This window comes from Corvus moneduloides, chromosome 7, assembly GCF_009650955.1.
Source record: "Corvus moneduloides isolate bCorMon1 chromosome 7, bCorMon1.pri, whole genome shotgun sequence".
Classification (NCBI taxonomy): domain Eukaryota; kingdom Metazoa; phylum Chordata; class Aves; order Passeriformes; family Corvidae; genus Corvus; species Corvus moneduloides.
Window position 1 is genome coordinate 18,417,951 of NC_045482.1, and position 24,682 is coordinate 18,442,632.

The following is a 24,682-nucleotide window of genomic DNA, read 5'->3' on the forward strand; positions in this document are numbered from 1 at the left end:
TGCACACTTTACTTGCAACACCACTGGCCTGCTGAGGGTGTTTACTTCTAGGAGACAGTTCCCTTACTCCAGATAAAGTCCTTCCTTCTGCCTGGGAAGGCAGGGAGGGGAAAAAACCCCAGTATTGGTAGGAAAAAAAGGACCTAGAGAAACATTTCTCCTTCTTCTTCAAGAGCAGTTAATGGTATCTTGTGATTAGCATACAGTGTTACTATAAAGAGGGTTTGGCTGATTTCATATATGCAGAAGGTTGTCACAACCCTTCTGCCTTTTTTCCTTCTTGAGTTTGAATTGTTGCACTTTAGAAAGTTTTAAGATCTCTCCTCAAGGTCAATTTTATCAATTATCTCTGTCCTTATCAAATCTAGATATAATTACTGTACTTAGCTCTGAGGGGAGGATGGGACCATTTTGAGGTCACTGTTGTGCAGAGCAAGTGTGATGGTCTTGCATATTACTGCAAGCCTTGCAAATATTATTTTTAAATATTTAAACCATTAATTAGTCCATATTGTATCCTCAGGGACAGCACCATAGATCTTAAGCCTTTAGAAGTGTCCTGCATCTTTTCAGATGTCCTCACTGTTTAGTTTAGACTAACATACCTTTATTATTGTGTATGCACAAAAAGAAACCACAAGGTGTAATAGCCTTTTGAAAATACTGCTTTTTTGTTCAAAGTCTTTACTGAATTCAGAATTTTGATGGATTGAAGTAAATGGTGGTGCTAGAATAATACTAAAGTTGTACAATTCAGATCCGAATTCTTCCAAATATATCTTTTAAGATACACAGTTTCTTGAAAATGTGAGGAAGCAAAATTCCTCATAAAAGCTGTGTACAAGGAGGAGTTTTCACAACAATGAACAGCCTAATCAGGGTGAAGAATCCTCAACTGAAAGCTCACAAAGAGATCCCTCTATCCTTTCTCCATTTTTTTCAATTCTACTTTTCTCGATAGGGGTGTCTCACCAGAGAACCTGAAGAGTGAAAGATTTAAGTACAGGACTGAAATCCATCAAACCCAGGCTTGTGGTCCAAACCCAAGCAGCTGTCAAACCCAGAGATAGGAATGTATGCTCACTTCTGCCTAATAAAATTTGAATCAAACACTTTGCATCTGATTCTCCATGTGAGCTTTTATGCAAACTTCTAAAGTGCAAGGAATCCTGGGGTGGAAGAGCTATTCTGAGAGCTTTCACATAGTTCATGTAATTAGGGAAACCACTTCCTTTGATTGTAAGTGTTCAAAACAGCTGAATTTCTTCTTTCAAAGGACTCTGTGATTTGGGTCATCTCTTTTACTTGCTCTTTTATGTTTCTCAAGATGAGAGGTGAGACTGTAAAGCACATTATTTAGAAAAAAAAAGATTCCACTTTTTGTTTTAGGGATTGAACTTCGACTATTCAAACGCTTGTCATTTGGAAATCTATCTTTCTTTCCCTCCCTCTGTTTCCTTCCTTTTCTGATAAGCTCTTCAGTGGCTCGAGAGAATATAGTCCAAAACGCCAATTTAAACCTAAGGGAAAACTGAAATATGGTACATAAAGGAAAAGGGACTCTCATTTTCCTTTGTGAGGTTGTGGTTGAATATGTAATCATAAAGGAACTCTAGCTGCAGGATCTCAGTCCCCATGTCACATTTACTTTTTCAATGGTTCCAAACATTGACCAAGCAAAAAGGCAGAAATACAGATTTTTAAAAGACAAACAAAGCAGCTGCCCTTGTCTTTGAAAAGGGTTTGCAGGTTCTTCGTTTCTCAAAAAGGGGACTCGGGTCACAGTTTCAAGGCAACAACCATGTCACCAGAGCTAACAGCTGATGCCAATGTTGCTACAGAATCAAGTGTCACCGCCCTGAGTTTCTTGAGTCAGGCACCCTGTTAGTGCTGTTACTTCACATTCATCTCACTAACAGCTGCAACAGGCAGCGAATACCCCGTTTCTCACAGTATAGCACAGAATCCTACTAGTGAAAAGGCAGGAGATTTCTTACTGCAGGTTTCAAATTTATTAAGTAAAAACAGAACGCTTGTTGATCCTAGGAGGACTGAGCTTTATTCCCAGCCAGTGAAAAACTGCAGGACTCCTTCCAGAATTATAGCATTATATGACTTTACAATAAAGACTTCGGTACAAATACATAAACAGCCGAGAACCCAAAAGTTAAGAGCAGAACTCCAAAATGTGTGGTCCTTTTGAGTGGGGTCTGGATCCTGCATTTGTCTTTAGGGCTCTCACAAACTCTTACAGGGATAATAGCAAGGCAACATCCAAAAGAAAGAGGAATTCAACAGCTCCAAATTGTAGCCATGTGTTGCTACATACTTACATCACACACAGCACCCTCAGCATAGAGAGACACCACAAGACAAAAAGCCTTTTCCTTGGTGTAGGAGACTAGAGGTGCACAGTTCTCAAAAACGGAAACACACCAATCACTGCTTATAAGCCTTCATTTCTGAAAGGTTTGCCTCAAATGCATCTAACATAACTAAAATTAAAGTTGTTACAAGATTAGACAAGAAGTGATTTCTGTGCTTTTCCCCCACTCTAACCTCGCATAGGCATGCACTACACTTTCTCAGCTCTACAACTCTTCCCAGTAAGAGAAAAAGATAACCTCTTGGAAAATGTCACTCATTCGCTTGAGGGCGCAGCAACTAGTTGATTTTAACAAGATTCCAGAACGACCTACTCATCTCTCCTATGCTGCCCCTGCCAGATAATAATTTGCAGAGTGCCTCAGCTTTCACTCAAAGGCTGCCACCCGTCCAGCCTGCATGCCTGTCTTTTGGTTTTCCCATCTTCCAAGAGCAACTTGGTACAAGCAACTGCATCTCATATTCTGGTGTCAAGAGCTTCATCACTTCTCCTACAACAGCTCAAGGGATTTTACAAACTATGCTTACTTTTGATGTGGCTATTGGAAAATCAGGTGCCCAATACACAAAACCCACAGCTATTTGGTCAGTTGTGTATATCATGACCATTTTTTTCTCCCTTACCTCCACCATTTAGCCACAAGGAACCTCAATTTTCAGAAGTTTTGCAGTAAAATAAATAAGCAACCAGAGGCGGAAGAGAAGTGGGAAGGTGTTCCACTGTTCCCCTTCAATTACATCCAAGGGCCAGGCCCTATTTTGCCAAGGAGGTGCAGCCATAGGGGGCCCCTCCTGCGTGCAAGACACCCAGTTTCCCTGTGGAGCTAACTTTCTTAAATAGAAATTATGCATAATGCAGATTCCCTAAACATTAGTCTAATAAACAAACACATATTTGCAAAAAGGATTCTTCCTCAGTAGCTGAACTGTAACAGATGAAACATTTAAAAAGAGAAATAGGGTAGTTTGGAGGCAGCTGGATCAGAAGAGTAGCTCTATGTTTGCCTTTACTGGCCTCAAGTCTCTGGTGTGTTAACACAATTAACTGAGTATAAGAGGAAGAGTTAATGTTGAAGCTGTTCTCTGGGCTCCTCTGCAGCCTCCAGCTAACATAAACACATCTGAATGTTTCCCTGTGACTGTTTATATTGTCCTCTTAAAAAGGAAACTTTCTCTATCAGCACCTTAGTAAGTAGCAGTAGGTAAATATGAAATAACTTCTACAGTCTTAGTTGTGTTACTGCAATTAAAAAGACTGATTTTGATGCTTTCATTCAAGTTACAATATTTTTTTTTCTTCAACTTTGTTTTCAGTGAAATCTTGTGCCCCAGAACCTTACAAAACTCGCATGCATCCAGTTTAAAATTAAGGACTAAAAACAAAAAAGGAAGTAAACTAGGGCCTATCTAGTTCTACAGAGCATTTTACTGCCCTCTTAAAAGCACCAAACACATTGTTTAGAATTCTATTGCTACCATGTGTGTGGCAGGTAGTTTGGTGACCCAACCAAAGATTGTGGCCCCCATGCTCAGCTTTGAATACTCCTGTGGAAAACAACCTTCAGGACATTAATGGTCCCAGACTCAGAACACATCAACTCCAGCACAGGTCTCTGACTGCATCTGAACCATCACACAGGCATGCAGCAACCCAGAAACTGTGTCAGATTCAAACAATACTTCCACACACTTCAAAAGCTACTCTGGAACCATCAGAAACAATTTGTCACTCTGTATGCTGCAGTGAGTGCACGTTATTTAATTAGTATCCCCAGGAATTGCAATGCCAACAAATTTTCATGTTGGTCACAGACACTTAAATCGTCAGCTGTCCCTCAAAACATGTAAGACTCAAACATGCAATCACTTATCATCTCTCAAGTTACCACTCACCTGTCATTGTGATTTTCTACTTGTTTTGTAACCTTGTTTTAAGAAAATCATATAGTTAAATAAATGTCTACATAAGTGTAACTTGAACCAATCCTCAATTGCCTGAGCCTGCAACAGCCTAAAACAGCACTTTGAGAAAAAAGGATTTCTTCTGTATCCATCAGATTTCTACAGCAAAGCTTCAGAACCGCTTAAACATCCAAAAATACCATTGTGCAGTTGATCACTTCAACAGAAGCTCAGGGTCAGAAAATGTCGTGGGAGGGGAAACAAAAGAGCTGCCATTTGATGTCAAGGGTTGCTGGCATAATGAAATAAGCAACACAACCTCTCCTCCAAATTATAAATAACAACTGATTCCATGCAAAAAGAAGACTGAAATAGAAGAAATGTATCTAGAGAAAAATTAAAAATAAAATTAAAAGAAAAAAACAGGCCAAAAAAAATCCACAAAAAAACCCCAAAATAAAGAAACAAACAAAAAAAACCCTACCCTAGGAAAAATGCCCTTAATTGCAGCTAACTATCTACTGGAAACATGAGCAGCCCACTGTCAAACAAAAACTTACAGCAGAATGACAGAATAATTTTTAAGACAATATACAGTGGAGTTAAACTAATTATGAAAGTAAAGAACATTTAACAATATCCTAACAGACTGCATGTTGTGGATAGCAAAAAGGATAAGAAAGAGTGTTTTCTAAACAATCAGAGACAGATTTTGTCCCTATTCTAAACAACAGTTACTCATAATTTATAGGAAACCAGCACAAAAACTCGTTCACCTGCAGATGTTGCACCTTCTGAATAAAAAGAAAACAAACCACTGAAATTAAAGATAACTGAGATAAAAGGGTCCAAACCTCACAAAGATATTCCTAACCCAGGGATCAGGCACACAGTAAGTTCCTGTGACTCAACCAAGCTAAGGAAGCTGTACCTATATTCCTAATAAGCAGCACATGCAAGGTAATTTCACTTCTCACTTACAAAGTTTAAGGCAATTCGAAGGACAAGTGAAAGAAAGGAACAGACATATCTGGTGCATCTTAGCTTATTAATTTTCCTGTTTATCAAATCTGCTTATGTAGCAACTGTTCAACACTGGCCATCAGTCAAAAGGACATGTGTACGTAACCCTTTATAATTTTAGTACAAAATCTAGTGGTTTAGACCACTGACAGTTACTATGTCTCAACTGATTCAAAAAACTTTTGAAGCAACAGACTGCCAGTGTGGGCTCTGACACGCCAGTTTCACTGAAGCTGATGTCTGTATCAAATTAACCCCAAAGTTGGCTTGATTTAAAAAAACATGCATATACAAGCTGGTGTAAGTACGAATCTCAAATTAAGTTGGTCAAAAAAATCAGTAAGCCACACAACTTGTACTACAAATATTCATTATTTATATGAGGCAACTCTCACAGATGTTAGGCTTCTAATGAAAAACTTGGTATAAATACATTTTAATACACAAGTAAAAAAATCCACTACAATAAAATGTAGCAAAATACAAACAAATACTTTTCTATGTCTGGATTGCTATGTTTCCAAGATTGGTTTAGGAGGGAGAGACACAGGAAAGAAGTTTCTTAAAACAGACAAAATGAAACGAAAGCATGTTCTTCGCAAGAATAATTGTATTCTGTCAATGCTACATCATTATACTGGTGTCTCCCAAATAAGGGGTTTTGATAATATTTTGGTTGCAACACATACGCCATGACACAACACAGTCTCATCCAAAGCATCCACTAAGAAAATCTCATTTACTTGACTCCTGGAAATATGACATTCATTTACAAAATAAAGTCCTCCAGAAAATTACCCCTTGAATGAAAGCCAAGAATAGGGCAAATACAGAATCAGTCAGATTCATTGCAGAAGTCTGTCCTATCCAAAATTATTTATTCTGCAAGACACATAATACATAACAGCTGGAGCATCTGAAGCAATTTTGACAACTTCCAGTCTATAAAGGGTTCTAAGTATCCTCTTGATACCTTTTGGGAATACCCTAGTCAGCACCAAGAGATGTGCTCTAAGCCAATTCCTTTACCAAAAGATATTACAAAAACCAAACAGAAAACTTTGAAAAATAACCACTCTATAAAACAGAAACTAAGACATTTTAAAACACTCCTCTGGTATAATAAATATAGTTTTATGTCCTTTATGTCCTTTATCTCCTTTTACCATCCCTGGAGGTATTTAAGGAAAGACAGGATGTGGCACTCGATGCCATGGTCTAGTTGCCAAGCTGGTGTTAGGTCATAGGTTGGACTTGATGATCTTAAAGGCCTCATCCAATCTAGTTGATTGTATGATTCTGTATTTCTTTGAATTAATATGGAGCTGGAAGCATTCCCATGAGATCACTTACTATGAACTTCGTAATTTTTCAATATTGGTGCAGATAATCCCTGGAAAGTTCATATGCATATATCCCTGCATAACTTCATACAGCACACACTCTAAGCCCTCTCTCACTGTTCATCCCTCTGAATACTTGCTGACTCAGACCTGAAAGAGGTAAGGGAGTAGGAGCTCCTAGAAAGAGCTAGTAAAATAATAATAGAGCATCAAAATTGCCCTTCATTACAGCCAGGACCCAGTGTAGAAAGTCATTCAAGGCTGGCACCAGAGCAAGCATAGCAGCTACAAACTACAAAGAAAAAGAACATCTACTATTTTTAGTCCTGTCAGGACTAAAGTATCGATTCCAGTTTGTTTTGTTTTGCTTTATTTTAATCTGTTGTTTTTCTCTTGTTACTCTGGAAAATCATTGCCAGTCCTTATTCTCATGACCCACATTAAAATTATCACATGCTCTCTTTTAGCACTACAAACATGAATGAGGTAACTCCAGTGACATGCATATGATTATACTTAACTCATCCCCTTCAGAAGGTACAAGCACAATCTATGTCTTCTGGACGGTCCTTTCCAGAAGTGGATCATAAAAATCAAAAAAGTGAACAAGCTGCATTATATGCCATATGAAAAATTTTATGAAGCATTAAAATATCCCCTAAAGCATACAACACACATATTACATACAAGAAACCCTGACAATATAAAATTAACTTCCATGGTAGTCAGACTCCAGGCAATACAGCATCAAAACTAGAGAAAACATGTTTTTATTTTTGAGTCTCATAAAACTCAAATGCATTACAGACATGACTGAACAAAGCATGCATAGTTAATTCTGCTCGATTGAACTGTTTCTATCCACAAGTTAGTTCTGTTAGTTCACCAGAAATATTTAAGCATTTCCAATAAGATCACAATTACATTTTACTGGGGTTTTTTTCCATCTCTCCTGCAGTTTGCACAGACCGCTGCCAGCATTTTGAAGGAGTCTGGGAACATATGTACTGAACGAAATCAAGTGATCTTGTGCCCAAGTACGCTGGTTGCAATGGCTGAAGCAATACTGCTGCCCATCAATAGCATGGAGACAGCTTATGGACCATGGAGTATTTTCAAAGACCTGTGATATTAAAATCAAATTCAAATTTCAGGTGAAATTCCACCAGTAATAAACCTCCTGGTGAAAAACCACACTCCACATTCCAGTTGCCAACAAACTGCCACCAAAAGCACAGCCCTCAAAAGCAATGACAAATAACAGGCGAACTTCAGAGATGGGCAATCAAAGGAGGTGAGTGCTCTTCAGTGAAAAGCTAACATGGCAAGGCATAAAACAACATTTGTAACACTTCACTCCAGCAGTTATCTGCTCAAGATAATGGAGTCAAAAGAACTGCTAGCAATTTTCAGAATAAGGCCCCTGGCCCCAGTCTCTCCCATTCATTTCAGTGGGAGCCAAATTACAGGTTTATCCAATAATTCATATAAATCTCTCAAAAAATACTAAATAACTTCCAGAGTAGTAGATGTGCAATTTTCTTCAATGAGTGGACACAATTATCACTTAGAGAACAAGGACAGATCCTGCTACAGGAGGCATTCCGACTCTGCCACATGCATCATAAACATCATGCTGACAGTTTGATTTTCCATAAAACAATTCACTAGGAACTCCTGTTTCCTACTTTAAATCTAAAACTACTATAGTGCTTGTACTAGATAGTAAAATGGCAACCTAATTTTTGTTTTGCTTCTTGTTTTGCTTTGCTTTTGCTGCTGTTCGCTTGTTTTTGTTTTGCTATTTAATCAGTCGGGCCACATTCCTATGTTTTACTTAATCAGCACAAGTCTTGCCCAGTTTCACATCTGATACTCTAATCAAGGCATTGCAGCATATATGTATTTTTCCGAGCAGACCTATTTATGTGTATTTTTTCACATAAACACACATCTCTTCCCATAAAGCTGTGTTGTACTGTCTGCTCTAAAAAGTTAATGCCTTGCAGAGGTATTTCTCAGTTTTCAAAGACTTTCAAAGCAATCTGTCTGAGTAACACTCTTCCAAGTATTTGCAAGTTTTTCTAAGCACATATTCTAGTATGCTATGCTGGAACAAAAATTGCTTTGTTTCACATGTTAGAACTTGTTAGCCCCCTGGCTAATACAAAACCTTCAAGATCTTTGATGGTTGTGATTTGCTTGTTTAATAAAATGACACACAAATACAACATATTTGCAGAATGATACCACAGCTCTATTGACTTGGCTTGTGCCCTTGCACTTGGCTAGCATGAAATGCCTCTGAGCAAGTTTTTCACAACTCTCCTATGTTTTCCCTCTAATCAGTTGTTATGGATTATTGGCAGCAGTTAACAGAAATACAAGACAAGCAGTCATGGAGATAAAAGGACACTTCCTTCCAAATAAACTAGAAAGAGTAGAATCACAGAATATACCGAGCTGGAAGGGACCCACAAGGATGACTGAATCCAGCTCTCAGGCCTGCACAGGACCATCCCCAAGAGTGCCTGACAGCATTGTCCAAATGCACAGAATAATTTGTTTTCTGGACTAAATGCATCCAAGTATCTACTAAACACAGATACACAAGAGTTACAGCAAGTTATTTTTGTATTGATATCAGAAGAGTCATTAACTCACCATGACTTTCAGCGCAGTTCAGACACAGACATTCATTATTGTCACCACTACAGATGAAGATGCTACATGTGTAAACATGTGACAGCCGTTAGGGTCAGAAGACCTTTTGGCCACCAAGGTTGGCCTCTGGTACAGCACAGGCCACTCTACTTCAGCAAGACGCTCCTGTGTTGAGCTCAACAACTTGACAAAAGCAATTGTCTAAAAAGATATCTCAGTAAGAAGACCAAGAGATGAAAAGAATCCTTCATGTTCACTCCTTCCATTTGTAGTGTGTGCCAAGTGTTACTCATCCTCACTCCTGATAATCTGTGCTTTTTTTTCCATTCTAATTTTTATGGCTACAAATTCCAAGCACTACTTCTTGCAATAACTTTTTGCAAGAGATTAAACCAGCCCATTGTTTTTTCCATATGAAAATGCAATTTTTCTATATAAGCTCTTACTTTTTAATTTTTTAAGGTTGTTGACAGAAAAGTTCTGCCAAAGCTTGTTAGACTTATTTAAGGCATCACCTCTTGCCTCTCTGCTGCCTTCCCAGAAAACTTTCAAGAGAAAGTGCCCATACCAAGCTGCTCCCATAACCTGTCTTGTTTAGTTTAAGCTGCAAATCACAACTAGTCTGAGGAAAAATAAACAAATTTGTGATGGAAGGCACTTGCTCCACTTCTGTCAACTCATCCTGACCAATGCTATTCATCACCCCCTCTTGACACCCCCACCCTCACTAACTTTCCATTCTGTGTTTTGCAGATTCCCTTGGGCTCCCCTTCCAATTCATTTACGCTCTTTTAAACACAGCAAAACCACATATGCCTAACAACAATTTTCCCAGTGCTACTTACCAAGACAAAGCACGCCTGGTTCTTACAAATTATTTGACCCTGATTTGCATATGCAAAACAATTAACCTAATTTGCCTAACAGCACCATTATATGAGCTCTTACTGAGTTGCAAGCCTTCATTAATCCCTAAATAAACCCTTCAATTATAATGAACTTTCTGGCATATGGTTTCCTTTTCCTACTGTACAACCTGTGTACCTTGATACTCCAAACTGAACTTTGTGTTGTGCTGTCTTAAAAAAATGGATTTCTGTTGAATGGTCCAACTGTGTCAAGTAATACAAAGGATTGTCATTTCTCCATCCTTTCCCATTCCATTAAGTTATATGTCATCACAAGATGTATTAATATTGTTTTTAAATTTACTTTCAAAAAATGCTTTAAGTACATATCAACAGGTCTAGCACAGATATAGGTGTAACTTCTTCAGAAACACACATGTTCAATAAAGGTATTTCACTGACCCTGACTGAGATCTGCCAGCCAGATGATTTTTAAGGAGAGCATTACTGATACTGCATAGCACAAATTTTACTTCTCATGTATCTTGATACTAACAAATAGTAGAAATAAAGAGAACAGCACAAACTGACATTGGACAGAATGTATAAATCTTCCACTGTCCTAGAAAAACCTTGAGATCCTTTTACATTATTTTAGACAGCAACATGCTTAATTATGATAAAACATGCTTATCACATCACTAAGCATGACACAATCATGGCAGCACGGCTGCTGCAGCGGTAGATGAACTTTGGTGTCTACTTATTTACTAAGTCTACTATGCCTAGCGCTGCTCCTCTGTCCTCCAGCTTGTAACCGTCCTCCTAAAATAGTCTGAGGATATTGTAGACAAGTTAGATATAGTTCTGATGGAACAGCAGTCCAGTGACTGTGCTGTCCATCACTACACTGGTGCGTGTTCACTGCTCCATCTGTGGTGCTGACCAGCAGGCAGACTGGAGCGCTGTGAGGACCACATACACCATGTCTCTGCTGAAACTGTACAAAGCTGAGGGGTCTAAAGGACTTCTAGGAAATTTAAAAAGCTCTAAAAAAAAAAACGAACAACAAACCAACCTTAGCTGGTAAAGGTGCACTAAGCTAATTCTGCCTTTTCCCTCAGGATTGCCAAGGACCTGTCTGCCTTTCCAGGTCACAAGATGCCCCAAAGGAAGGTGACTGGTAGAACAGTTAGGGTTAAAACTACCTCATTGCAAGACCAAGCTATGACTATGTGGCTGTGACTAACTAGGAGCTAGTGGAGCCCTAGATCAAAATCTTCAGCAGGCAGGGAAGAGACAACTCTAAGCCTCTAGTGAACATACAGATGTGAACCACAGAGCAGACATCAAGAGGAGAAAATGGTACCAAGTAATGACAGTGAACTTCCTATCTAGCAACATGCTGGTGGTATCAAAGGGAAATTAGTAGCTCCACAGGTGCAGCCAGCTCTCTTCCTCCTCAGGGCCAGGCAGAGGAGAGTTGCAAAACAAGAAAAGTGGGAGAGAACAGTGAACAGTAAAACAATAATGCTTTAAATCAGCCCCCTCGGCTTGGACCACTCATTATGTCTTTACTGTAACATCATCACTTATGGAGTTTTGTAATTAAACCAACAAAAATCCCAAGGTAGTTTGCCTGCATTACCTAGAGGATGGAAAACACTAGAAAAGAAGTTTTGTTCTTGTTACCACAGCAGACAAAGTGAATGAAAAGTAAACTTTTACCTCTTTTTCTATTTTGAGCAGCTTCTTTACTGCCACTTCCTTGTCCTGAGAAATCCATCGGGCTCGGTAGACACTCCCAAAACTCCCTCCACCGCAGTTCTCAAAAAACTGCAAGTCATCAAATTTAATTTGCACAAATGAAGCACTGGTAGACGACATCTCATAATGACAAAATATACCACAGCAAAACCTGTAAAGAGAAAAGCTTTTATTAATGCACATGCTCCAAGGATTTATGGACTTTCTTACCCATGCTCAGTCACCCAAAAATCAGAATTAAAAGCACACTACAGTAAAATCCACAGGCCACAAGAGGAAAAGTGCCTGGGAACTTGCATTCCAACAGGCTGTGCAAAAGTTTGGATAATTTGCACAAGCTATGAGGAGGAGCTGTTGGACAGAAACAACTAACAGTATTCCTCAGAGTAATCCCGACGTTTCCCGAACACCCTGGAAGCAGCTCTGCAAAAGGCAGGCACGTCGCTCCGTCCCTGTGGACAGCGAGGAAGCGTGCTCTCGGCTCCGGGCTGCCTGCCCGCTCAGGCACGCCAGGCACGCCGTCCTCACACTGCCATGGCCCACACGAGGCACACGCCACCCGCCCGGGCAGCAGCGGTGGCCGGCAAGCAGTGGCACCTTGGCACACACCACGCGCCCTAACAGTGCTCCGGGCGAGGCTGGAGCACTTCGTGCAAGGATGTGGAAAAACCTGGCCATGGTAAATCTCCCTTCCTGAGTGACTCAGTTCTGTTTGCACGTTGTAACAAAGCACAAGTACAGGGTAATTCATCTGGGTTACAATATGTGAAATTCTGCAGCCTGTGCCAAGACTGGTGTTGGCAGTTTCAAGAGACGATCCCAAGTCTGCTGACAGGGGAACAGAATGTCCTTCCCTGAGATTTCATGGTGATAAAGCTTATGGCTGTAGCGAATTTCAAGAAACATTATCACCTAAATGCATGAACAATGACTAATTTTAGGTTTCTTTTTTTAATGATGTAAGATCAGAAAGTTAAGGTCTTTAATGGGACTGCAAGACACAGCATCCTCCAGAGCCATCTGCAAGTCTGCCGTGGGTTCAGTTCAGATCTACCAGTCTAGACAAAGTAGTTTTAATTACCAGCAAAAGTTACTATACTTGCAATTAATGAGTAAATTTATCAGCATAAAATGATAGATGGGTTTTAATAAAACAAGCCAGAAAAGAACCAGAGATTTTGGGCTGATGGTGAAAACTACACGTCCAATTTCACTGGTAAATTACACTAACAAAACATACAATGCCTTCTGGGAACCTCAGGTTCCACAGGTCTTTTTGAGATGAAACACACATTATGTGTTGCCCAGAGCTGGAAAACACACCTGTGCAACTCCTTGTACTGCTGACTGCCAGAATCCCTTTACGCTAGTCCCTTCTGTAACAAAGGCATTATTTGCCCCCTGGGTCTCCTGATTGTGCAGCTAATCTGATCAAAACTTTGAGATATCATTTGACCAGGAATTTCTGGCATATTTCTGGCAGGAATATTTGGTTGCAGCTATTCTCCAAATGAGAGGTGAAGATATCAACACTTTTCTATAAATAACATACAGCCTTCTCTGAAACTGCCTGCTTCACTTTATTTCTCTTGACCACCCATAAAGACAAATGCTGACCAGAGCACGACAACTTTACTATGTTTACAGGAGGCTCTTTAGGAAGGAGCAGACTTCAAGCCTTTCATTGACAGCCAGCCTGCAGAGCTCTCCGGAACATGAATGCTCTCTCCCCAGAGCTGCAAGTCAGAGCAGGGATTACCAGTGGGATGTGAAATAAAGTCCCTTCTTCTAGTGCTCTGCAGCCCCTTCCCTAAGACAAGTGCCTGAACTGTCCTGCTGACCTTCTGTTCTTGTTTTAACCTTGTTGCTGTCGTTAATTTCCTGCCATCCCAGAGTCATCCTTTGCATGGCCTGCACACATTTTCTTTAGAAAAAGCTCAAAGGAAAGGAAATTGGTCAATCCTACAAACCAAGAGAGTATTGAATGATTTAATGTTTTGCTCTTTGCCAGTGCTGCTTAATTAGCAGATCTTCAGAAACAAAAGTTCATTTGCCTTATTTACTCCAGCAGTTTCTCCAAGTTCATGCTGTGTACATGGTGTCTCAAGCATATGTGACACTTTACAGACAAATAAAACAGGCTGCCTTCCCAACCCAAAGACCTCACAATTCAAGGCCGAAGCCCTTCACATATTTATGCACATGGGTAATCACACTTAAGTGAACAATTTCCTTACTGATAATAGAATTAGTTGGAAGAGTGATGTTACTCACAGGCAAAAGCATATGCACCGACTAGACCATAAATTTAACAGGAAAGCAGGAATAGCTGATAACAGATCATTGCACAGAAGAAACCGAGTGAAAAGAAAAACACATCCCAGGAAAGAAATATTTCTGGCCTTCACTATTTGAATTCAGTAGTACTGAAGAGCTGTCAAATTATTGAACATTACTGTTCACCCAGAACCACCAAATCAACTGTTCAAATTAGTAAATTATTTGATTTCTGAAAATTACACTAGCACAGAGTAACATGCACACCAGACACTTGACAAATACAAATGAGTACTTTTCTGATGGGTCCTCCTTACTGCTTCAAATTTTACCTAAATTTTCACGCACTCGCAATGCAGTGTCTGGCACACAAGCATTTGCAGAAGCTACCATTCATTCTTTAAACACCCTCCCAGTTTCAAATTTACCTACATAATCAACCAGCTGCAGATCACAGGATCACACAATGAATCAGGTGGCAAGACCTTTGAGATACTGAGTCCAACCTGTGACTGAACACTACCATGTCAACTAGACCATGGCACTGAGTGCCACATCCAGTCTTTCCTTAAACACCTCCTGGGCAGCCCATTCCAATGTCTAATCACCCTTTCTGTGAATAAATTCTTCCTAATGTCCAGCCTAAACTTCCCAAGCTTAAGACCATGTCCTCTTGTCCTGTCGCTGGCTGTCAGGGAGAAGAGGCTGATCCCTGCCCGGCCACAGCCTCCTTTCAGGTAGTTGTAGAGATGCTATAGGGCACCAGCATACAATAAGTTAATGTTATTTAAAGAATGATTCATTGGTTTGCATCAGGTTCTTCCAGATGCTTTTTTCCAGAGAAAGTAGAGGAGGTTTACAAGAGACATTCTTTATTGAGAGATCTGTAATTAAAAACCTACATTAGTTTTCTCCGAGATGAAACAACAGACCTGTTTAAACATTACTCCATGTTTTGGATTCAAGGCAGTTAATCCTCAATTAATCCTCAGATCAATCTCTGTGTTATGTTTGAGAAAACAACTGTTTAGATTAACAATTGCAAGTGACAAATCCACACACAGTTATTAACTTGTCATCCTGTCTTAAAGATACTTAGCAACCTGAGTTTATACCACTGGTTAAGAGAAAAAAAAAAATAGATCAGATATTTCATTAAACTCCATAGTCTTCCACTTGCATCTGAAACAAGCACAGCATTCCAACAATGTGCAGCACTTTTTTGCATCTTACACTTCTGCAGTCAGGAGAGCAGCCCCCTGCAAGAGGGCCTCCAGGCCTGGGGCATTATGGCAACTCCTCTGCAAACAGCTAAAGAGGGTTTGGCACCTACACCCTCCTTGCCCACTCACACAGTTTCAGGTGTGTTAAGTACCATCACTGTGTAGCAGGGAAACACTGCACTGACTGACTTTGTTGCTTGTTCTCGATTAAATGAAAACACGACAATTTAGAAACAGTGAATGACAGGTATTTCAGGAAATAATTAAATTGCTGGTTATTTCAGTTATTCCTATGGGATCTTCCTGGGGGAAAATGAATTTGCTCCTTTTTCTGTTTTATTTCTAATAGTTAACATGAGCTTGTAATCTCGCAGCAACATCTACATCTTCTCCTGGCTCTTTTGTTCCTCATAGTAACTTATATTTGAGCATGTTGTTAGAAGCTGTTCATTTCATACCAAAAAGTAACAGATCTGAGTTGCATTTGGCAGTGTTTAACATTTGAAATTATTATTTAACATCAGTATTTAACATGTCAGGATTCTACTATGCAGAGTCACTTTGCAGCAGGCAAAGTCACCACATTATATCACCACAAGCTCAGTTCAGTACACTAATGATGTAGGTGTAGGAAACCATCTGCCATCACTGGCTTTTTGTGATTACAGCACTTTAGGGGATTAAACCACGTGAGGGTCCTGACCCTGCTAAGGTCCCATGTTTGCTGCTCCCCCTCGACCCCGCAAGGTGAGGGAACCCCCAGGCACGCAGGCTGCAGACCAACCCTGCTGCAGGCTGCCCTGCATCTTAGCACAGCGACACTGGAAGAACCTGACACATTCACTTATACCTCACAGCTCCCTGCAAACAGGCTGCAACCTAGGCAAAGTGCTTCCATGCCCAATACTCTGCTTTATTCCACGTACAAAACAGAAGTCCCTCCTATTTGTCATTCAGCTACTGCTCCCAGAGCATGGAGAGCTTCCACTTGAGGGACTCAGAGACAGGAGGGAGTAAAGAATTTAAAAACTGCACAGTAACTGCAACTCATAATTTGTTTAGTGCGTGGCTGTGAAACCAAAAATTGCCTCTCTCATCTTGCACGTGCACCTGACGCTGCTCAAGTATTCAATTACTTCAGGAACACCCTTTGTAATTTATTACGGGGAACAACCATGCAACTCCCTGCCCCTCACTTTACTGCGTGGTTCCACAAAGTAGGATTCAGTGCTTCTTTCAGGAAGGCACACTGCCAACATATTGCCAATAAAGTAGTAGCACACCACACTTGTGCTATCTTAAAATACACAGCTGAATGTGCCAAGTTTCCTTATTTGGCAAAACAGCCCATTTGCTTTCAGGATCTTTGACCATCCATTTTTAGACCCAAATCATCCTTTGTGTCCAACATGGCCTACAGTCCTTGAGCATACCAACCTGGATTTTTTCAGTAGCATATTTATACAGAGCTAAAAAATATATATATTAGAAAAACAAATTAAAATGTCCAATAAAAAACCCACCCTCAAACACCAAAACATGGTTAACCACTGTCTTGTCCAAACAGAAAACAGAAAAGGAGTTGCAGTGACACTGAGCTACAAAAGATACTGCAGAAAGAAGTTTTTATAAATAAAAAACCCCTTAATCACATCATGAACTGCTCATGGATAAGATGCAAACAAACTGGATAAGATGCAAACAAACTCCAAGCACAAATCCAAATTAAATATATCCTAATCTTCTAATCTCCCAATGAGTTAAAATAAAGCAAATAACCCCTACAACTCCTAAACTTTCTTAATCAGACTGAGAAGCAGTCCTGCAGATGGTGAGACTGGAGGCATGGCTCTGCCTACCTTAGTTACAGACGCAACAACATTTGAGCCTGTCCTTTGTCAGAACCTAAGAATTCTGCATAACTTTTATTAATGACATTTCTAACTTTATTTTAATTTACATAACCATCGCTACAGAAAAAGGGCTCAACTCTGCCTCAACAGTCTGAGTACTGCAGGAAAAGAATAATTTTTAAGCCAAGCTGTGTCAGTGGCGGAGACTGAACGCTTTAAAGGCTTCACTTTAAATAGAAAACATACTATCTCAGAAGACCCCTAAATTGCTCACTTCACTGACATTATACCTTGTAAGTGATGCCTGCCAGCAGGTACACACACACACAATAGCATGCATGAACGACAAGGCAGCTAAGCCGGCACTCAGGCCCATAGCACAGCTCTGTCCTGGCACGGGCCAGACTGCAGGACCTGGGCCTCAGTTTTGTCCGTGTTTCTGTCTTCCCCTCACAGTGAGCCAGGCTCTCCAGGGCTACCATTATTCACACAATGCCACCGGTATGCAAAGCACATTATGGATAGATAAAATAAGTAGGCTTCTGAGGACTTACAATTTCAGGACAAAGTCCTGAAAACATCTAACCGCATGCCTCCTGCGGAAAGCTATGATGTTTTCAGGCAGTGACCCAGTTAATCCAGTGCTTTCAAATTATTTCTGTTTCTGGAACTTAGAAAAAGTAATGATCCATGGCTTTCCCGATGGCTCTGTCGCTGAAACTCCCAGCAGAGCATGCTGGATACAGGGGTAATAGATGGCTCACACACGCGTGCTTAATAAAAGATCATACTGCTGGAAACGAGCTAACTTAAGCAAACACAGCAAAAACAAAGAACGGCAGCTTACTTAAAAAAAACAAAACGAAAAAGCCGGAGGGAATGAAAGTCACACTTCAAATCCCAACCCGACCTATTTCATGCCCAAAACAACAGCAAAATGCAGCAGGTGCGCTGCATTTGATACACAGTCTAAGGAGCGCAGGGGTGGCCGAGGGCAGCAGCCCCCAGCCGGCCGCCAGCTGCCCATGTCCGGCTGCCCAGGTCCCGCTGCCCGCCCTCACGGGCGGCAGCCGGCGGCAGCACCTTTCCCGCGCCGGGCCGTCCCGCCCGGGTGTCGCTCGGCGGACACCGCTCTGCCCTGCCCTGTCCTCCCGGCGGGCACGGCTCCTCTCCCGACCCCCGTCCCACTGCGCGGCCACGCGTGGGCGCCGCTGACCACGGGGGCGTTTGGCCGGCGCGGCGGCACCAAGGCGACGCAAGGTCAGGCCGTGTGCCCGGCCGGCCGCCTCCCTTCACGGGGCTTCTGAAGTTGCTTCAGCACGGGGAACGTCAAACCCGGAGAGCGCACCCACGGCCCGGCCCGGCCCGGCCCCGCCGGCTGCCCGCCGCCTCCCTCCGCCCAGCGAAACGCGCACCCACCGCGCCGCCGCCCCCACCGCTGCCTCCACGGGGGCGCCTCGCCGTCCTCACCTTTCCCGAGGGACTCCGGGCTGGCGGGACCCGAGCGGCGCCGATCCCGGAGCCGCCGAGGGAGGCTACAACCGGCGCGACCGCGTCTCCCGCTCCGTCCCCCGCGCTTCCGGTTGGTGCCGGGAGCCGAAGCCGCCGCCGCCCCCGCACCGCCTCGCAGCGGCGCCACCCCGCGCTCCGCGCCGGGCCCCGCGGAAAGGCGCGGCCGCCGCCGGCTCGGGGGTGCGGGCGGCGCGGTGCCCTACCTGTAGGGGGCGCGGCGCCGGGGCAGGGCGGGCGGTGCCGGCGCGGAGCGGCCCCTCGAGCTGCGGGTGCGGCGGGCGGAGGCGAGAGCGGCTCCCCCCACCCTGGGACACGGGCGGCGGGGTACCGGGCGCGTAGCCCCTCACGGGCTGCGCACCCTGCACCCACACCTTGAGCGCTGTGCTGGGGCTGGCGTGAGGCGAGCGGGATGGAGCATCAGCTTCTCAGAATCACAGAATCGCAGAATCACAGACTATGCTAAGTTGGAAGGGACCCACAAAAACCTTGAAGTCCAACCCCTGGCCTTGTACAGGACATCCCCAAGAATCGCACCATGTACCTGAGAGTGGTGTCCGAACACTCGTTGGACTCTGTCACGCTTGGTGCTGTGACCACTCCCTGGAGAGCCTGTTCCAGTCCCCAACCCCACACTGCGTGAAGAACCTCTTAATAATATCCAACCTAAACCTTCCCTGACACAACTTCAGGCTATTCCATCGGGTCCTGTCACTGGTCACCACAGAGATGAGATCAGTGCCTGACCCTCTGCTTCCCCACATGAGGAAGTTGTAACTGCAGTGAGGTCTCCCCTCGATCTCCTCGAGGCTGAACGGACCAAGTGACCTCAGCTGCTCCTCATATGGCTTCTGCTCAAGGCCCTTCACCATCTTTGTTGGCCTCCTTTGGACACTCTCTAGGAGCTTTATATCTTTCTCATAATTGTGGTGCCCAAAACTGCACACGGTACTCGAGGTGAGGCCGCACCAGTGCAGAGCCTGGCTGGCGATGCTGTGCCTGATGGCCCCCAGGACACACACTTGGCCCTCCTGGCTTGGACTGACCAGGGAGGACGGCCTCTGGCTGAGTGGCTGACTGCTTGTTGGTCAGCTGTGCCAAACTTGGGAAGAGCCTCTGGACTGAGCAGGGCCTGTTCTCTCAGGTGTTTCCACTGGACAAGGGCAGCCCAGCCACTGCAGGTGGAGGGAGTCTAGGCACGGGGCTGTGCTGCCATGGCCACAGCTTTGGAAGCACAAGCTTCTTCCTTCCAGGGTTCCTGCTTCAGTGACAGGCAGTATGGCTAAATATTTTACCAAAATGACCAGATGAAGGTAACAAAAAAAAACCTGCTTTGTTGTTCTTGTGCCATGAGGGCTGGGATGGTATTTTTCCAAGATGCGGCATGTTTAAGTCCTGGGTGTCATCTGGGATTTCCAAGCTTCTGTGGGTGAGGGTTTGGAGGTGCCAAGGAGTAGGAAGGGAGCAGGTTTGCCCCTACAGCCAGTCCCCCTTTCAGGAATATGGAAGAAGAGGAGGACTTGACTGGCAATTGTAACCCCTGCCACCCTTCGTACATATTCCCTGGCTGCCCAGGTCAGAAATGAAACAGAGAGACAACCCACCTCCACCCTCTGAAGCCACACAGACTGCTTCTTATCCAAACATTTTAATGGTATTGAGGTACTCTGCTGTTGCGGAAAACTTTTTTGCAAACAGAATCAGCTTATTAATGTTTCAATAAGACAGCTTACTGGTGTCACACTTAAAGGAAGTGACTCAAAAGACTCGGGAGGCAAACAATTTTTCTATTGAGGTAAGCACATCATATGGCTGTGACAGCACATTTTCTGTACAATACAAGTTATCATGCAAGATTCAATGCCTAGCGCTGCTTTACTCTGCACTCCCCAGGTCATCTACTGCTCACTGTACACTGTGATTTTATATTCTTTGGAGAACTGCAGCTCCTCTATATCTCTCATATTTGACTGTTGATACATGCATGTGATCTGCCATATAAAACCAGTTGTATAGCACAATGGTTCACAAAGAGGTGTGCAGCATCCCACTGAATCATATACATTAATTGTACATCTCAAAGGTGTATGGTATCAAGGTGAATCATGGAAGAACACTTTACTGATTAATCAAATGTAATTATTTAATGGATATTGAAGGCTTTCCCCCAGGTTGTATTAGTTTGGCATAGGGAAAATAAAAACCAGTTAAAACAGTGGAGCAGAAGTATACATTTCTGTGCTCAAAATACAACATTTCACTGAACTGTAATAATAGGAGTAAAGTTCAGCAAGATCTTGAGCACTCAGTGCAGAAAGTATGTGAAGACGAAAGTCAAAAAGCAGGCACTGGTGACCCCCTTTTGCCCACCTGACAGGTTCAGTATTGCCAGGACAAGCAGTGAAGGCAGTCAGCATGCTTTGGCTTCCCCTGGGTACTGCAGTTTCAGGTCCTTCTTTGTCTGACCTGAGAGCGCTTGTGCTTTCTTATGAACTGATACGCTGGTGAGCCTGGAGACATCTCCAGTCAAAAGTGCCACATTTTAAAGGAACACACAAATATCAAATACAAGTCACATGAAACTATGCTCTGTGCTCTGGAGGAGGAGAGGTGCCACATACTTAGTCTCTTAAATGCTGTAACTAAAGTGTTTATCCTTCCTGTCAGAGGCAGTTGCCAATTAGTCAAATGATTTAAAAATCTGTTTGAATGTTAAATCAGCTGTTTCACAGGCATTTTCCTTTAGCACATGTATTCAGAGGTCTCTTGCCTAGTGTGCTTTGTCTGGGCATTTTTTCCATGGCTGTTTCTCTGCAGAGCTGGGATTTACCATATGTGACTTTAAGCCCTGGTTGCAGGGCCTAAATAAACGATTCCAGTAGCACATGAGAAATGAGGGGGTGGTTAATATTTCCTACTTCAAGAGTAGGAGTGCAGAGTCTGCACCAGGCAATGTGTTAATGTGCCACTTGTTTAAATCACGTAATTGCACCTGCTCTAGTAGAGGACAAGTGAGAGAAAGCAAAGAAGTCTGCCCAAGGACTGTCCAACCCCAGTGCTACACTGTTGTGAAGCTGAAACTATTACAACAAGGTTTTATGTGTGCATTTTGGGGCTTGTACTCTTTCTGCCCTCTGGTTAGTGAGACTGGATATTTTCAAGCTGTTTTTCCGTTGTCATGAAAATTAAATCAAAAATAGCTAGAAAAGATCAGAAAGCAGCATAATGGCAGTTTCTTAAATGGTCATACTACCATATAGAACACTGAGTCAACACATGGTGGTATGTTTTCCCTACTTCCTGAGGTAGCAAACTCAGAGAAACTCAAAAGTTACATATGGAGAGCTTAATCCTAATCTCAGGCTTCTTCAATTGATATGGGACAGGCAGAAAAGCTTTTTTTTTTGTTAGCTATTTAAAAGCTAACGAAAGTTATTGTAAAGCCACAACAATTGGCAAAGGATAAAGGCAGCTTTAGCAACTTTTAACTCGATTTTAGAGTTGAAAGGATTCATATGAATTGTCTCTTTACATCTCATCACAGGTTGTGTAATGATGTCTCACCATGTTTCAACATGGAAAATACAGTGTCATCCATATGTCCAGATGGTTTAAATCATCCTGCCTGCCAAAAGCGTAAGGCACAGCCCTGTCCTGCCTGTTGAGCCCTGTTCCTGCTGCTGCACTGCCCACCTCACCTTCTGGCAGCATGGTGTTTGCACGGCTACACAGGGAACTGGGCCGTGCGGGAGAAGCTGCTGCAGAGAAAATGAATCAGTTTTCACTCAGAGCAGAATGCATGTCATCAGGCAATTGCACAAAGACTCGTGCCAGCACAAAGGCAGGAAAGGAGCAAGGGCTGATAAAAGCAGCTGAGAGGGGATGGAGCCTGGAAGTGCTTTTTTAGCAGTAGTGGTGGTTTATGCCAGCTTAAACTATATGTGAAACTCTAGACTCAGATAATTTGTAGGTGGACACCTGCTCTGTATTTTTCAATTCTCCTTCAAGACTGGCCCAGAGTTCATCTCAGGCTTAATACGGAGGTTTCTTTGAAGCACGGCTGCTTCTTTGGTTGCTACGGCCTCCTCCCATTTCTAGCTTAAAAATTGGCCAGAAAACATGTGGAAGTCATGCCTGGGATGTACTGGGAAGGTTGTACACACTGCTGTAGAAGATGTAGCACTAGTGTATGCTAGTGTTAATCTAGCTAGTTTGAGCAATGTTAGCTGTAACAACACGGTGGCACTAGGTTTATGCCATTTGTTCCATCAGGTTTGTGATCTGGAAGAGGTGGACAAATGGCTCACCTGAAAGCCCTCCCTATGTTATTTTTGCTTGCATTCCAGACTGAAATACATGCAGGTATGTCTACACATGCTGTGATCACACACCTCTGCAGTTACACCCCAAAGCATAACTAGCAGGATTGGTTTCATGACTAAAAGACAACTTGTGTGGTACTGCTAGCCAAAATAAGCTGCCTTTTCTCTTTCTGGGTGACGGCAAGTGGAAAATCTAAGGAATTGTCTTTGGAATTGGCTCAGAGGCAATCTTGCCATTCCTGCTGTACATGAGGGGGTGAGTGTGCACCCAAAACCACCAGCCTGATGCTACATGCAGTCCCCATGCTCGCACAGCTGAGACTGTGTGATTCCTGTTTGCTTCAGCAGCCCAGTCTTTGGTGTCCTGTGGGAATTGGCTTCTTGACTTTCATGAGGAATGAAAGAAGAGCTTGTACCAACAATTGTCCATCTATGAGACCCATCTTTGTTGTTGTTTTCTTGTCTTTTTTTTTTTAAATTTTAAATAAGGATTTTGTGAAAGTGCCTATATGTTATACTTAACATGAAATTATAAATATATTATTAAATATTAATTACTTATAAAACGATTAAGTACAAAATTATTTAATACAGACCAGAATGATTAAATACAGACATGTGACAGAATATGCTTGTGTGCAATGGGTGTGGATCAAATACCTGCTTTGTGCACAATGGTTTTCAGAACTGGCAGGTTGCAGCTTGTACACTGCCTTTTGATCAGGCATGTGTGCATTGTAAAAGCACATGTAACTTCTACAAAAATGTCAGTATAATTAACAATGAGATAGCCATGAGGTGGCAAAATATTAACAAGAAATCCAATTATTGATCGTTTTACAAGAATGGTTTTCTTATCTTTTTCTGGCACCACAGTTTTTAGCTGATCATTATACTCAGCTGTAATCCACTCACTAGTACTCTGTTCAGCTACCATTTCATTACATACTTTTAATTGTATATATATAGCTCATACTCCTTCTTATATTAAATTTTGTGGTCCAATGGACTTAATTTGTTGTTCTAATTTTGGCAGATTTTTTCTCTAAAATGTAATACAGCTTAACACTGTTTTCTTTGTTTTAGAGCTGTGCTGAATTTATTGTAGCTGTGCCCATTTGTGTTTTCTAATCCACATTACTCTGAGCTCCACTGAAGCAACAGTCCCTTCATTGCTCTCTAAATTTTTTTCCAATAGATTGCTCGGTCACAGAGAGTTTGGAGAGAGGCAGGCACAATTCCACCACCTCTGAGGACCACCAAGGGAAGATAACAACACAGAACTTTCAACAAATGATTTAAAGCATAATATATTTTCTTTATTAAAACCAATTATTACCAAACTATTTAATACATTTACCTTTCTTCTAAAGTAAATGCAGGTACTGGAATAATGAAAATTTTGGCCACCATTGGCAGGGAATTGGTTTGAATTACAAAGAAAATATTAATCCTTTTAATGATGTACTGTATTATGAGTAGCTTACATTTTTTGCTACTTCTTTAATCCAGTGTACATTAATTAGAAACAAATCTGTCTATTGGAGATCACATATTTTTTCCCTT

General features: G+C 42.2%; 1 protein-coding gene across 2 annotated transcripts in view; it reads right to left on the reverse strand.

The window, feature by feature from the left end:
• The window catches only part of MAP3K20 (mitogen-activated protein kinase kinase kinase 20), a 93,112-nt gene extending 74,200 nt beyond the window's left edge, over positions 1-18,912 (reverse strand). Inside the window, exons 1-2 of one of the 2 annotated variants that reach the window (XM_032114872.1) lie at positions 18,756-18,912; positions 11,894-12,083 (exon numbers count right to left, since the gene is read on the reverse strand). In XM_032114872.1, the coding sequence (XP_031970763.1) occupies positions 11,894-12,052 (159 nt within the window). In that variant the 5' untranslated portion in view covers positions 12,053-12,083; positions 18,756-18,912. The remainder of the gene's footprint in view (positions 1-11,893; positions 12,084-18,755) is intronic. The other variant, XM_032114873.1, reaches the window with a different exon arrangement.
• Positions 18,913-24,682: the final 5,770 nt, after the last annotated feature.